Source organism: Syngnathus scovelli, chromosome 14 (genome assembly GCF_024217435.2).
Source record: "Syngnathus scovelli strain Florida chromosome 14, RoL_Ssco_1.2, whole genome shotgun sequence".
In the NCBI taxonomy this organism is placed as follows: domain Eukaryota; kingdom Metazoa; phylum Chordata; class Actinopteri; order Syngnathiformes; family Syngnathidae; genus Syngnathus; species Syngnathus scovelli.
In genome coordinates, this window is record NC_090860.1 from 15,142,739 (window position 1) to 15,154,720 (window position 11,982).

An 11,982-nucleotide genomic window follows, 5' to 3' on the forward strand; every position below is an offset into this window, starting at 1 on the left:
TGGACATCAGCAAACGGAGCATTTGGAAACAGTTTCTCAAATACAGCTGGCAAGCCTCCTCGCTGCCTATTTGACACACAATGATACATACTTTCAAATGATCTTGCTGGAAAAGCTGAAGTCGTGGCTGAGGGAGGGAGGGAGGGAGGGAGGGAGGGAGGGAGGGAGGGAGGGAGGGAGGGAGGGAGGGAGGGAGGGAGGGAGGGAGGGGAATTCCTGCCATTGTAGTTGCTCATCCGCTGCCTTCAAACAAACACAGTCATAAATCATCAGCATTGTAGTGGAATTGGAGTCTCAAAGTTGGTCACATTTTCAAAACAAGTGCTGTAGATAAAACAGCCAAAAGATAATATGCAGTGGTGAAAGGACTCCACTCCCCCCTGGCATCCATCCATCTATGCATCCATGCATCCATGCATCCATCTGCTCATCCATCCATCCATCCATCCATCCATCCATCCATCCATCCATCCATCCATCCATCCATCCATCCATCCATCCATCCATCCATCCATCCATCCATCCATCCATCCATCCATCCATCCCTCCCCCCCACTTTCCAATTGTCACGTCACAGCATCTCTGAGGTCACGTGACCTCTGCGCGTTCACGTATTGTAACCCCATACAATTAAGGGAGTCGGCTTAAAAGCCGTGAGTCTGCAGGGGCCGGAGACATCTGGAGAGCCAGTCACAACACGGCCCAGTGGCCCATTGTTTCCCAGCTCAAAACGGAACTTCTGGGCTCAGGAGAAAGACTGAACGAAAGAAAGAGCCCTTAAACATTGTTTCCGCCTTTAGTTGTCCCAAACAGGATACGCCAAAGCAAAACAGGCGGCCGCGTGTTGCTCGCATTTCAGGAGACAATTCTTGCGAAGCGCAACCATGCCACTGATCTGGCTCTTACTTTTTCTCATCCCCACTTTGGAAGGATTCGCCGGAGTCCACCAGCAAACCATGTGCACGTCCGACGCCTGCTACACCGTCCGCACGGAGAAGGTGAGCTTCGACAAGGCCAGTCAGAGCTGCTTCCACAACGGAGGCTACCTGATGACCGTAAGAGACAAAGAGGAAGAAGCCATTCTCAACGCTCTCCTCTCGCCCGTCAGCAAGGACAAGACGCGAGCGTTTTGGATCGGCTTAAAGCTGCACAGAGGGGATTGCGTCTTAGCTGACGCACCGCTCCGAGGCTTCAAGTGGCTGTCCGGGGACCAAGATTCACTCTACTCCAACTGGAATCAAGAACCCGTGGACACTTGCACGGAGCGCTGCGTAAGGGTCACTTACAATGACCGGCAGCAGCCCAAATGGAGCGCGGGAACTTGCAAAGCTCCGGCGGCGTCCGTGTGTAAGTTTTACTTCCGAGGAATGTGCGGCCCTCTGCATCTGTCGGGCCCCGGACGCATTTCCTACACGCCGCCTTTCTCCAAGGAGCCCATCCAAAATGAGCTGAAATCCTTGCCGCTCGGAACGTACGCCGAGGTCACGTGCGCTGACCGGCGCCAACACTATTCCATTTGCGGCGAGAACTACCGGTGGACGGTGCCGGGTCCCTTTTGCCCGACGGAACGTGGGAAATGTGACGAGGGCGACAACGGCGGATGCCAACACGTGTGCCGGCAGGTGTCGTCGGATGGGGTGGCGTGCCTCTGTCATCAGGGTTACGTCCTTGAGGACGACGGACTCTCGTGTCGAATCCCAGACGTGTGCAGCGGGGTGGACGCTTGTGAGTACCAGTGCGTGGTGAGAGAGCAGCGAGCCTTCTGCACGTGTCCCGTTGGCTTCCAATTGGCAGCCAACGGGCGCAACTGTTCTGACGTGGACGAGTGCCAGCGCTCCCAATCGCCGTGCGGCGGCGGCATCCACGCTGCGTGTATCAACACGGTGGGCGCTTACACCTGCGCGTGTCACCACGGCTTTGAAATGATGGACGGCGACTGTCGCGATGTGGACGAATGCCTGCGGTCCAAATGCACGCATGGCTGTTTGAACACAGCCGGGTCCTTCTCTTGCTACTGCAAAGACGGCTGGGCTCTGTCAGAGGACGCCTATTCCTGCGTGGACGTGGATGAATGTGCCACTGAGCGCTGTCCCTTCAGATGTGTGAATAGTGAAGGAAGTTTCACGTGCGTGTGCCCGGAGGGCTTTCACGCGGCGGCGGCGGCGCACGCCGCTGGGACCACCGTGACTTGCACCCCAGATGTGAGCAACGTAACCCTGAAGGTGGGCCAGGAAACACCGGCAGACGCCAGTGACTTTGTATCGACGGCAGAGGAGGAGGAGGCCACGGGAGCGCCCGCGACCACCGATTTGCCCTTCATCGCCCCCAGCAACGCTTCCCTGTTTGCTAGCGCCGCGGCCCTCAACTCCAGAGTGCTCGTCTGCGTACTCGGCTCGCTCGTTCCTTTGTCGCTCATCGTCACGGTGACGTTAGCCGTCGCCATCGTGCGATGTCGCCGCTCCAGAAAGGAAGCCAAGAAAAGTGCCACGGACACTTATTGTTGGGTTTCCTCTGGTTTTGATCCACGCCTAGAAAAGCTCTATGAATCCATCTTGACTGATGACCTTTGACCCGATGAAGAAGATTGCCCTAATTGTGTGCACAGTGTCATTTCAAGTGTATTTATGTAATTTATGTCCAAGTCATTCTCGCTTTTCAATTGCAAACGCCACCCACGCATGCAACCCTTGTCTTTTTTTTTTTTTTTTATAACTTTTTTTTCTTCCCCCCCTTGCTTTCACACGCGCACACACACTGTAGCTGCGTGCACATGGACAATTTCATGAGCTGTGCCAGGCATGCCCCAGTTGAGGCGGAGCACATCCTGGACCCGTTGGCAACCAATCCCACATCACATACTGTACAAACAAAGAAAGAAAGAAGCGGAGTCTCTTTGGCAAGTTGAAGCAAGCAATTGGCTATGTGGAATGTGAGAGGAGGCTCCTGAAAGCAAACACGACACCTATGCAAAAATGGTCGTTTTTATTCCTGTTACTTACTATTGGTGGAAGGAAGGTGTTGGTCGTCGCAGCCAGCGTACGTAGTATGTGTTTTTGTGCAATATAAACGGGAGGCGAGAAGAGTTGATTTTGTTCTGCACGCACGCACGCACGCACGTACGCACGTACATGTGTTGCGGCCCCTGCGCTTGACGTTGGAAAAACACCGTCATTATCTCATTTCCTTCCTGCCTTGGCTTTCCTTCCGCTCCGCAGTCGCCTGCAGAGCTCTTACTCTGCTCTGCTCTGCCCCGCGCCAGCATTTGAAGATGAACTAGAGCGCAGCAACATGGCCGGCTTGAATCTTCAGGTGCTTGCGACGTTGTCTCTTCTTTCCTGGTCCTCTATCAAGACGTGCTTTGGTACGCGGCGTGCCGCCACCTGTCGACCTTTCTGCGTCGGGAGCGAGTGCTTGCTAATCAACCGAGACCAAGTGGATTTCGCAACAGCCGAGGAAAGATGTCAAGCCAACAAAGGAGTGCTAATGACACTTCAGTCAACAGAAGAGAAACGATTGCTTGATATGGTGGCGCAAGAACTTGCTGGCAACTTCTGGCTTGGACTTCATCTGCCGAGTGACGCCTGCAGCAACCTCTCTCATCATATGAGAGGCTACGAGTGGACCTCTGGCAAAGGGCACAGCGACCCGGTTCCCTCTTCCGTGGCCTGGAACGACGGCGTTCGAGTCTGCTCTCCGAGCTGCGTCTCACTTTCGAGCGAGAAAAAGCTCCGAGAGTGGCCGTGCTCAGATCGAATGGACGGATTCCTGTGCAGGACCTCCCACCGAGATGCGTGCCAGGCACAGGAATTATCCGACGTGACCTTTTTTCCCAGTTCCAAGGGCTGCTCGGACGCTCCGTGCGAGCATTTCTGCACTCCGGTCAAAGATGGCTTCAAATGCTCCTGTTTCGCCGGATACGCAGCGGACAGGACGGACGGCAGGCGCTGTCAAGTCCACTGCGCCAAGAAGACGTGCCCGGCCATCTGCGAGAAAAACTCTGGCGGCGTTTGCTTCTGTCCCGACGGCTTTATCCGAAGCGATCGATTGTGCGAGGACATCGACGAGTGCTCGATGAACGAATGTGAGCAAGAGTGTCAAAACACATTTGGAAGTTTTGTCTGTGCCTGTAAAGAAGGTTATGTACTAAGACATCAGGTGAAATGTGTCAAAGCAGTCCATGAGCCTTTCCTTATCACCACTCCCTCTGTCAGAGGTTACGTCAAGCCTGACAATGACACTAGGAAAGCTTCCGCTCTTTCCGCGGCCACCTTTACTTGGCTGTGGATTTTTGCCGCTTTGGCTGTGGTGGCCTTTATTTGTGTTGGAAGATTTTATGTGATTAAGCGCCTCAAGCACAGAGAGCAGAATCTCAACCAAAGGGCAAGTGCCCCTTAGTGAGTGGTTAACAGATGACACACGTGTGTGTGTGTGTGGGGGGGGGGTGGCCCTCTTTGCTAAACGTTTGCTGCTCTAAATTGTTCTTAGGTGTGAGTCACATTTGTCCTTGATGAGTATAGAAAATGAATGTACTGTATATAGAGAGAAAGCTCCCCCAGCCGTCACTGGATGTCACTGTTTATCTGTCATAGAGCACCATCTAAAAAGAAAAGGTCAAGAGCCAATGATTATCACACACACACATCTGGGTGTGGTGAAATCGCTCTCTGCATTTAACCCATTTACTGTTGTTTTCAACAAATTCGAACTCCAAAGTGAGGAAGGTTAAGGGACCCTCTACTGTCTGCACATTGTGTAAATATCATGAATATGAACACGCCATTGAATATGGATGTATTGTTTCAGATAGTTCTATTTAAAGGCTTACATTAATATGTCCATTACCGTTCAAAGCTTTGGGGTCACTTAGAAATGTCCTTATTTTTTCAAATAAAATCAGTATATATATATATGTATATTTGTTTTCAATGAAGATAACATTCGACTCATCAGGAGTACACTGACAATGTGATAAATGACTATTCTGGCTGCAAACGTCTGTTTTTGAATGCAATATCTACATCGGTGTAGAAAGGCCCATTTGCAGACACCACACCTACCTCCCTCCGGTCATCGAATCCCCCGTTGCGATTGTGTTCGAAGGCTAATGTATGATTAGAAAAGCCTCGTGCAATTATGTTCATGTTCATGGAAAACACTCAATTGTCTGGGTGACCGCAAACATTTGAACAATCATGAACAAAACGCCCAAATGTCTGGCAGATGACCCAGAAAGCCTGTGTCACTTGTTCCACGTAATAAAACGTAGAGAAAACTTTGAACAGCACCCAGAACTGCTTTTTTCCAGTTGCCTAAACCAGATAAGAGCATATTTGAACACTAACCCCAGCTTGTAATCAGTGACCAACTTCACTACCAGCATACGTGATACCTCATGGCCACAGATCAGTGGAGAAGACTTCTCCACATAAAGACAAACTAGAACCCAGGGAAACTGTAAACCCTTGCTCTTTACAATGCACAGACAGACAGACAGACAGACAGACAGACAGACAGACATGCACGCACGCACGCACGCATGCATACATTGGTACACGCGTAGACATAAAGGGTAGCAGGCCAAACTATCATGTTTGATTTGACTTTTTCTCAACTTTATTGACCATTTGAAATGTACAAGAAAAGAGCATATCTGCTGTACATCCCATACTGTACATATAAACGTGGAGATTATATAACACGAGGTCAAATAGATTATAACCATACACATTAAATGTATTTTTCTCCGCAAACAGTCTTCATTTGCGTACTTGTGCATGATGCAATCGTGAGATGATTTGCCCAATTTTTTGTTTTAAAGGCAATAAAGATAACAATACATTTTTGTAAAAACACAAACTGTTGTAATATGGCTCGGATAAAAAAACTTTGAGATAAAAGAAAAACATGAGTCCATTAGAAATAAATTCAATCATCGAACATGTTCAGGGCAAAATTCTACAAGATGTTCCTGCACGTCAAAATTGTCGATTAAATACACCCAAACCCCGGACGTGACGCACCTCTCTTTGGCCAATCACAAAGTAGGCGTCCACCCACGGGAGCGTTTCATTGGCTTAAAGTTTGTTCGCCCCTATGTTGCGCATATAAATAATAACAACCGCAACCTAGGTTAGCATGTGTCCGGAATCCACGTTGACAGCTAGCCCGGGGGCCGGCCGCTTTGAGCTTCAACTGAGAAAACACTGACACAAAGCAACGAGGGCGGCAAGCATGTCGGTCGACGGTGTGTTTCGGACCCGCTCGCTCGGCGTGGCCGCGGAAGGGCTTCCCGATCAGTATGCAGATGGCAAAGCAGCTAAAGTCTGGCAGCACTACATCGGCAACACGCAAAGCAGGACGCAGGAGTACAAAAGCTGGGTGGTGGCCCTGCTCAGAAAACACGGGGTCCGGAGAGTGCTGGATGTTGCCTGCGGAACGGGGTAAGAACCAAGGTGGCACGCTCATCCGAAAAAGTTGCTACGGGCAATCTTCCAAATGCCATGAAATCAGCCATGTGCGCAGAAGAAACACTTTGCTGCTTGCCTTTTCTCTCGCATGTGGAGGATGTGAAAGTGCAGAGGATGGCAAATTTGTGCAGTGCAGTGCAGTGCAGTGTTGCGCCACGCCACCGGCAGCCACCGGCAGCCGCCGCCGCCGCCGCTTGCTGCTGTCACGTTGGCAAGTTCAAGCGACGTGGCATGCAAATTGACATCTCAATTGTCAAACCATTCGAGTGGGTGAAAGAAAGCCGGTGAAAGCTGCACGTTGACTGATTCCCAGCTGTCTATCAGCTGTGGACAAGGCAGGCCACAGTGCGAGCCACTACTCGACTTGAGGCGCTTTTTCCACTCACTATCTTTCAAAATGCAATGTGCTGTGGGATTTTGAATGAAACATCCTGTATTGTTTGATTTCGTAAAATGGCCATTTTCTCCTTGACATTTGCTTTTCTATGACACTGTCGTAGGAGTTTCTGTACGTGTTTCTACTGGACACTTCAGCAGCAGACATCTTTTGCATAAGACAAGTTCATTGTTAAATTTGCTAACTAACATGATCAGAGTGGAATGCAAGCAATCACTATTTTTAGCAGCCCAAAATGTTTTCTGTCATGTATAAGTCAAAGACTCATCCACAGAGATAGTCCAAATAGTTTGTAAATAGCTAGGTACGGGTCCGGGTACGGGTCCGGGTACGGCCGGGGCACACAACGCTTCTTACCCAAAGTCGGCGAGGATTGCTGCAGAAAGTATGTTAAGGGCTCGGATCAATATTGTTTCTAGTGAAGCGCTGGTAACATGAAATATAATTTGTTTGTCTTGTTTTGACAGTCCATTCCCTCAGTTGCTGTTAATGATTGCATTTTCAGGTCGTGGTCCACTGCGTGTTACCCGGTCTGGCCTGTTTTCTTCAAAGCAACCAATGGAGCCTTTTGAGGACATGTTTGCCTCACAATATTCCAACAGCCTTAATTGGAAAAACATTTCACAATATATGTCTGTGATCATGATCACAGTCTGACTTTGACTTTGACTTTGACTTTGACTTTGACTTTGACTTTGATGATCAGTTTTTGAATGCCTTTTGAGCCTTGGCTTATTAGATGGAGCTAGTTTGGAATCATTAGGAACTAGAATAGAATGCACTTCCGCCTGGCAATGACTGTGAATCCATTCATATAAAGGTAGGCGGGCAGGCAGGCGGGCAGGCAGGCAGGCAGGAAGGCGGGCAGACAGGCGGGCAGACAAGTATAAACCTGTCAAAGCAGTTCAAGGATAATGTTCCCATAACATTGCCACTTGGTGTACCCACGCAACGCAGGATGAGATGATGAAACATTTCAGTTGACAAAACCACTTGACAACTTGTGCATTATAACATGTGCATGTATTTCTTTTCTAGAGTGGACTCCATTATGTTGGTGGAGGAGGGCTTCAATATGGTGAGTGTGGATGCCAGTGACAAAATGCTCAAGTATGCGCTGAAGGCGAGATGGGAGAGAAGAAAAGAAGCAGCGTTTGACCAATGGGGTGAGATCTTTGGATATTGTGTGTCGTGTATATATATATATATGTCTTTGTGGATATGTGCCTTTGTGAATACATGTGTTTATGGAGTATGCACATGAATATGTACGCACATGATTGTTTTGCTGAAATGTATTTTTGGGGGCTTGGCAGTGATCGAAGAAGCCAACTGGTTGACGCTCCCGCAAGACGTCCAGAACCCAGGAAGAAATGGTTTCGACGCGGTTATATGCCTTGGCAACTCCTTCGCCCACTTACCAGATTTTAAAGGTACAATATAAGTTTGAGCGTAGTGCACCCCGAATGCTGAAATGCATTCTGTCTCTTAGGGGACCAGAGTGACCAAAAGTTGGCTCTTCACAACATCGCAAGCATGGTCAAACCAGGCGGAATCCTCATCATTGACCACCGCAACTACGACTACATCCTGGAGACTGGGCGAGCACCGCAAGGCAAAAATGTTTACTACAAGGTATGAAGGGGAACGCTGCACACTCACAAATTACAATGGAACCAAGGCACATTGCACATGGAATGGCACGCCCGACGTGACTCAACTTTACCAAACATGAGCACTTGGTGGGTGACTCACGGCAGCTCAGCAAGACAGCTCAGCAAGACAGCTCAGCAAGACAGCTCAGCAAGGCAGCTCAGCAAGACAGCTCAGCAAGGCAGCTCAGCAAGGCAGCTCAGCAAGGCAGCTCAGCAAGGCAGCTCAGCAAGGCAGCTCAGCAAGGCAGCTCAGCAAGGCAGCTCAGCAAGGCAGCTCAGCAAGGCAGCTCAGCAAGGCAGCTCCGCAAGGCAGCTCCGCAAGGCAGCTCCGCAAGGCAGCTCCGCAAGGCAGCTCCGCAAGGCAGCTCCGCAAGGCAGCTCCGCAAGGCAGCTCCGCAAGGCAGCTCCGCAAGGCAGCTCCGCAAGGCAGCTCCATCTAGCTTGGTTTTGCAGCTTCCACATACAGTACGTACTGCGCTGTTATCACAGAAGAAGCCACAAAAAGAATATCCGGATGTGAATCAAGGTGGTGGATATTTTGAGAGGCTTTTCTTCCAGAGGTGAGCATTTTGAACATCTGTCAATGCATCACTGACGGACGCTTTATTGTTTGGCTGGCCAATGATGCACTAGAAGTTCCTTTGCAAGTCTAGTTGCACTGAGCAATTGTTTGTTTGTTTGTTTGTTTGTTTGTTTGTTTGTTTGTTTGTTTGTTTGTTTGTTTGTTTGTTTGTTTGTTTGTTTGTTTGTTTGTTTGTTTGTTTGTTTGTTTTGTCTTGCAGAGCGATCTCACTCAGGACATTTCAACTTCTGTGCTGTGGGTGAATAATAAGCCCCACATGATCACTCTGGACTACACCATCCAAGTTCCACAGGCCAACCCTCAGGAGCTGCCCGAGGTCAGGTAGGTGCAAAGCACTGACACAAGGAACTCACAACATAAGGACATCACATCCCATCACTTACGACGGTACCCGCAGTGCTATGACATTTTCAGGTTGAACTGATTTGCTTGTCATTGATGCCCTTACCTGCCAAATAACAATGAATTCCAACTGAAAGTAATGTTTCCACTGCATGCTCGCTCGCTCGCTCGCTCGGCCGTGCCAGTGTGGCTCCCTTGATGAAGCAATGTTCAAATGTGTGCAGCAAATTCCGTCTCTCCTACTACCCTCACCGCCTGGAGAACTTCAAAGCGCTGCTGCAAGAAGCTTTCAATGGCAAACTGGAGCACAACGTCTACGGAGATTTCATGGCATACGTCCCGGGTCAAAGTCAGGCGCCGTGCTACTTCATCCATGTTTGCAAGAAGACGGCATAGGCAACTCAAATGTGAATCCACATTGATCCTGTTCAATCTGAAATTTCAATTTGATCTGACTTTCTGACAAGGTTCATACGGAGCCGTTAGCGTCCCAAAAGATCTTGCTGGGTCATGTCAGTCTTATGCTAATGTTTCAGGGGTGATTTTTTTATTTTTTTTTAAACGCGTTGGTCTTAAAACACAGATAATGGCCAAAAAAGCAGTTCAACTTTGTCAGACAAATTTGCATTTGGAGTTGTAATCGTGCACAGTTGTTTTGGCGGCAGATCGACAAGAAAAACTTTAGAGAGCCTTCAATTTGATAACGAACGAACAAAAGAAAATAGAGCCACTTGTGTGTGTGTGTGATGGATGTGAACAAAGAAGAGCCTGCCTCCTCGATCCATATGAGCCGTAAAAGCACGCTGACAACCAACGACTTTTCCACTTTGTCTTTTCCTTTGCTCAGTCCTTGATTGACACTTTGCACAGTCATTGAAACGCGTTGACATTCTTTTGCTTTTTTTGCTTAAATGAAACGGGCCCCTGCCGTTAGTCTCGCAACGGGTCAATCGGTGTACGTACGTCTTGAAATGCATTGGATTCAGTGGAGAGAACATTTCACAAGAGTCGTATGTTCAAAGTTGCGAGATGGCACTTCAAATCCATGAAATCAAAGCATTTCTAGTCGAAATACGTAATAGTTCACAACTTTCTTAAATGCAGCTTCTGAAAAGATTGTCAATTGTAAGATTTTGCTTGAAAAATACTACATCAGATTACGTTTCATTTGTGCCATTGTATCTTTTGTTTTCTTCATTCATTGAAATGAGTACAACTCTTCAGTTATATTTGTCAAAGTAATCATGTGGGAAGCTCTCCGTCCGAGACTGTCGATATAACTAACATACGTACATATAACAGTCACTGGGGTCGGTCGGGAAAAACCCCCCAAAGCAAACAAACCTGCAGAACAGAGGTTAGACGCAAGAGGGCGGTGTAGCATAACAAATAAGCTCAATGGCTGGAACAGACGCCCTTTTGTTTCTTCAACCCAACTCATCAAACAAATCACAGCATCTTCCGAAATATTTTGAATCCATTTAGTTCTTTTTCAAGCCCAACGCGTTTATTTGGGCTTTCAAGATTTGCCTTTCTTTTTTCTATTCCAAGTACAAAACCTTTGACCCCAATCTAGCTGCCTCCATACTTTTCTGCGTATGACGCCAATGTATGACGCCAATGTATGACGCTACTTCCCAAATGATGCGTGGGTAATAAATCAAAGAGCTCCTGTGGCAGGTAGATAATCACAACTCCTCCAAGCATTTTTTCCCCCTGGAGTGTCTTTCTGAGGAATCCCTTTTTTTTTTTTTTTTGTCCTCGAAAGCCACGCAGTGAGCTAATACACAAAGCAGATGTGTGAAATGGTTGCCAGATGAGGCTACTTTGCTTTCCAAGTGGTAAACGGTGGTTTTACTGGCAAGGCTAGCTTTCACAGCACATCCTTGGGCCAAATCAAACAAAAACAGAAAGAAAGAGGCTCATACACTGAAGATTTATTTTCAAGTGCTTTTAGAAGACAGTCGGAATGGAAAATGTATTGGACATACAAATATTTCCTTCAAGTTGAATTTAGCTGACTTTGACTTTACTCTGGAGTCTCAGAAAAGCATGTATTGAGTATCTTTAGCACAATGCCTTTCTTAGGAATCCTGCGACCAAAAACAGGAGGCAGGCGAACAAATGGTGCAATCACTCAAGGAGGCCAAGCAGGCTTATATTGGCTTGCTATTTATCCCACTGACCGGCAACCCATTGTGGCACTGGTCAAGCACAAGTTGTGCATATTTGTAGTTGTAGAACAAACACTCTGCTAGCATCTCATGTAGCAGATACTCATGACATAGGTTAGTAATACAAAGGCAATGAGAAGTTGCTATGACTGGCCTTGATTCAAGTTGGGTTTGCTCACGGCCGCAGCGGCGAACGCCTCCCTCTCCACAAGAAAATGACCAACACCAGGTCTGACTGTTACATCTGTCTGTTACATGGCACGCCGTGCAGGATTTGCACAAAAACAGAGCCTCGGCTGTGTCGATCGTAGAGCAACGTGCAGTGGTTTTGTTTTTGGGGAGCTTACAAAACACCGCAGTGTGT

The 11,982-nt window shown here is 48.2% G+C and overlaps 2 protein-coding genes across 2 annotated transcripts; both read left to right on the top strand.

Annotated features, from left to right (window-relative positions):
- The first annotated feature begins 197 nt into the window (after positions 1-197).
- Positions 198-3,030, top strand: LOC125981322 (complement component C1q receptor). Its single transcript, XM_049741308.2, has one exon. The coding sequence runs from the start codon at positions 885-887 to the stop codon at positions 2,568-2,570; it is 1,686 nt and encodes a 561-aa protein (XP_049597265.1). The 5' UTR covers positions 198-884; the 3' UTR covers positions 2,571-3,030.
- A 3,086-nt stretch (positions 3,031-6,116) lies between these two features.
- Positions 6,117-10,611, top strand: gnmt (glycine N-methyltransferase). Its single transcript, XM_049741313.1, has 6 exons — positions 6,117-6,440; positions 7,903-8,030; positions 8,181-8,297; positions 8,357-8,499; positions 9,302-9,423; positions 9,669-10,611. The coding sequence occupies exons 1-6, from the start codon at positions 6,232-6,234 to the stop codon at positions 9,838-9,840; spliced, it is 891 nt and encodes a 296-aa protein (XP_049597270.1). The 5' UTR covers positions 6,117-6,231; the 3' UTR covers positions 9,841-10,611.
- The last annotated feature ends 1,371 nt before the right edge of the window (positions 10,612-11,982 follow it).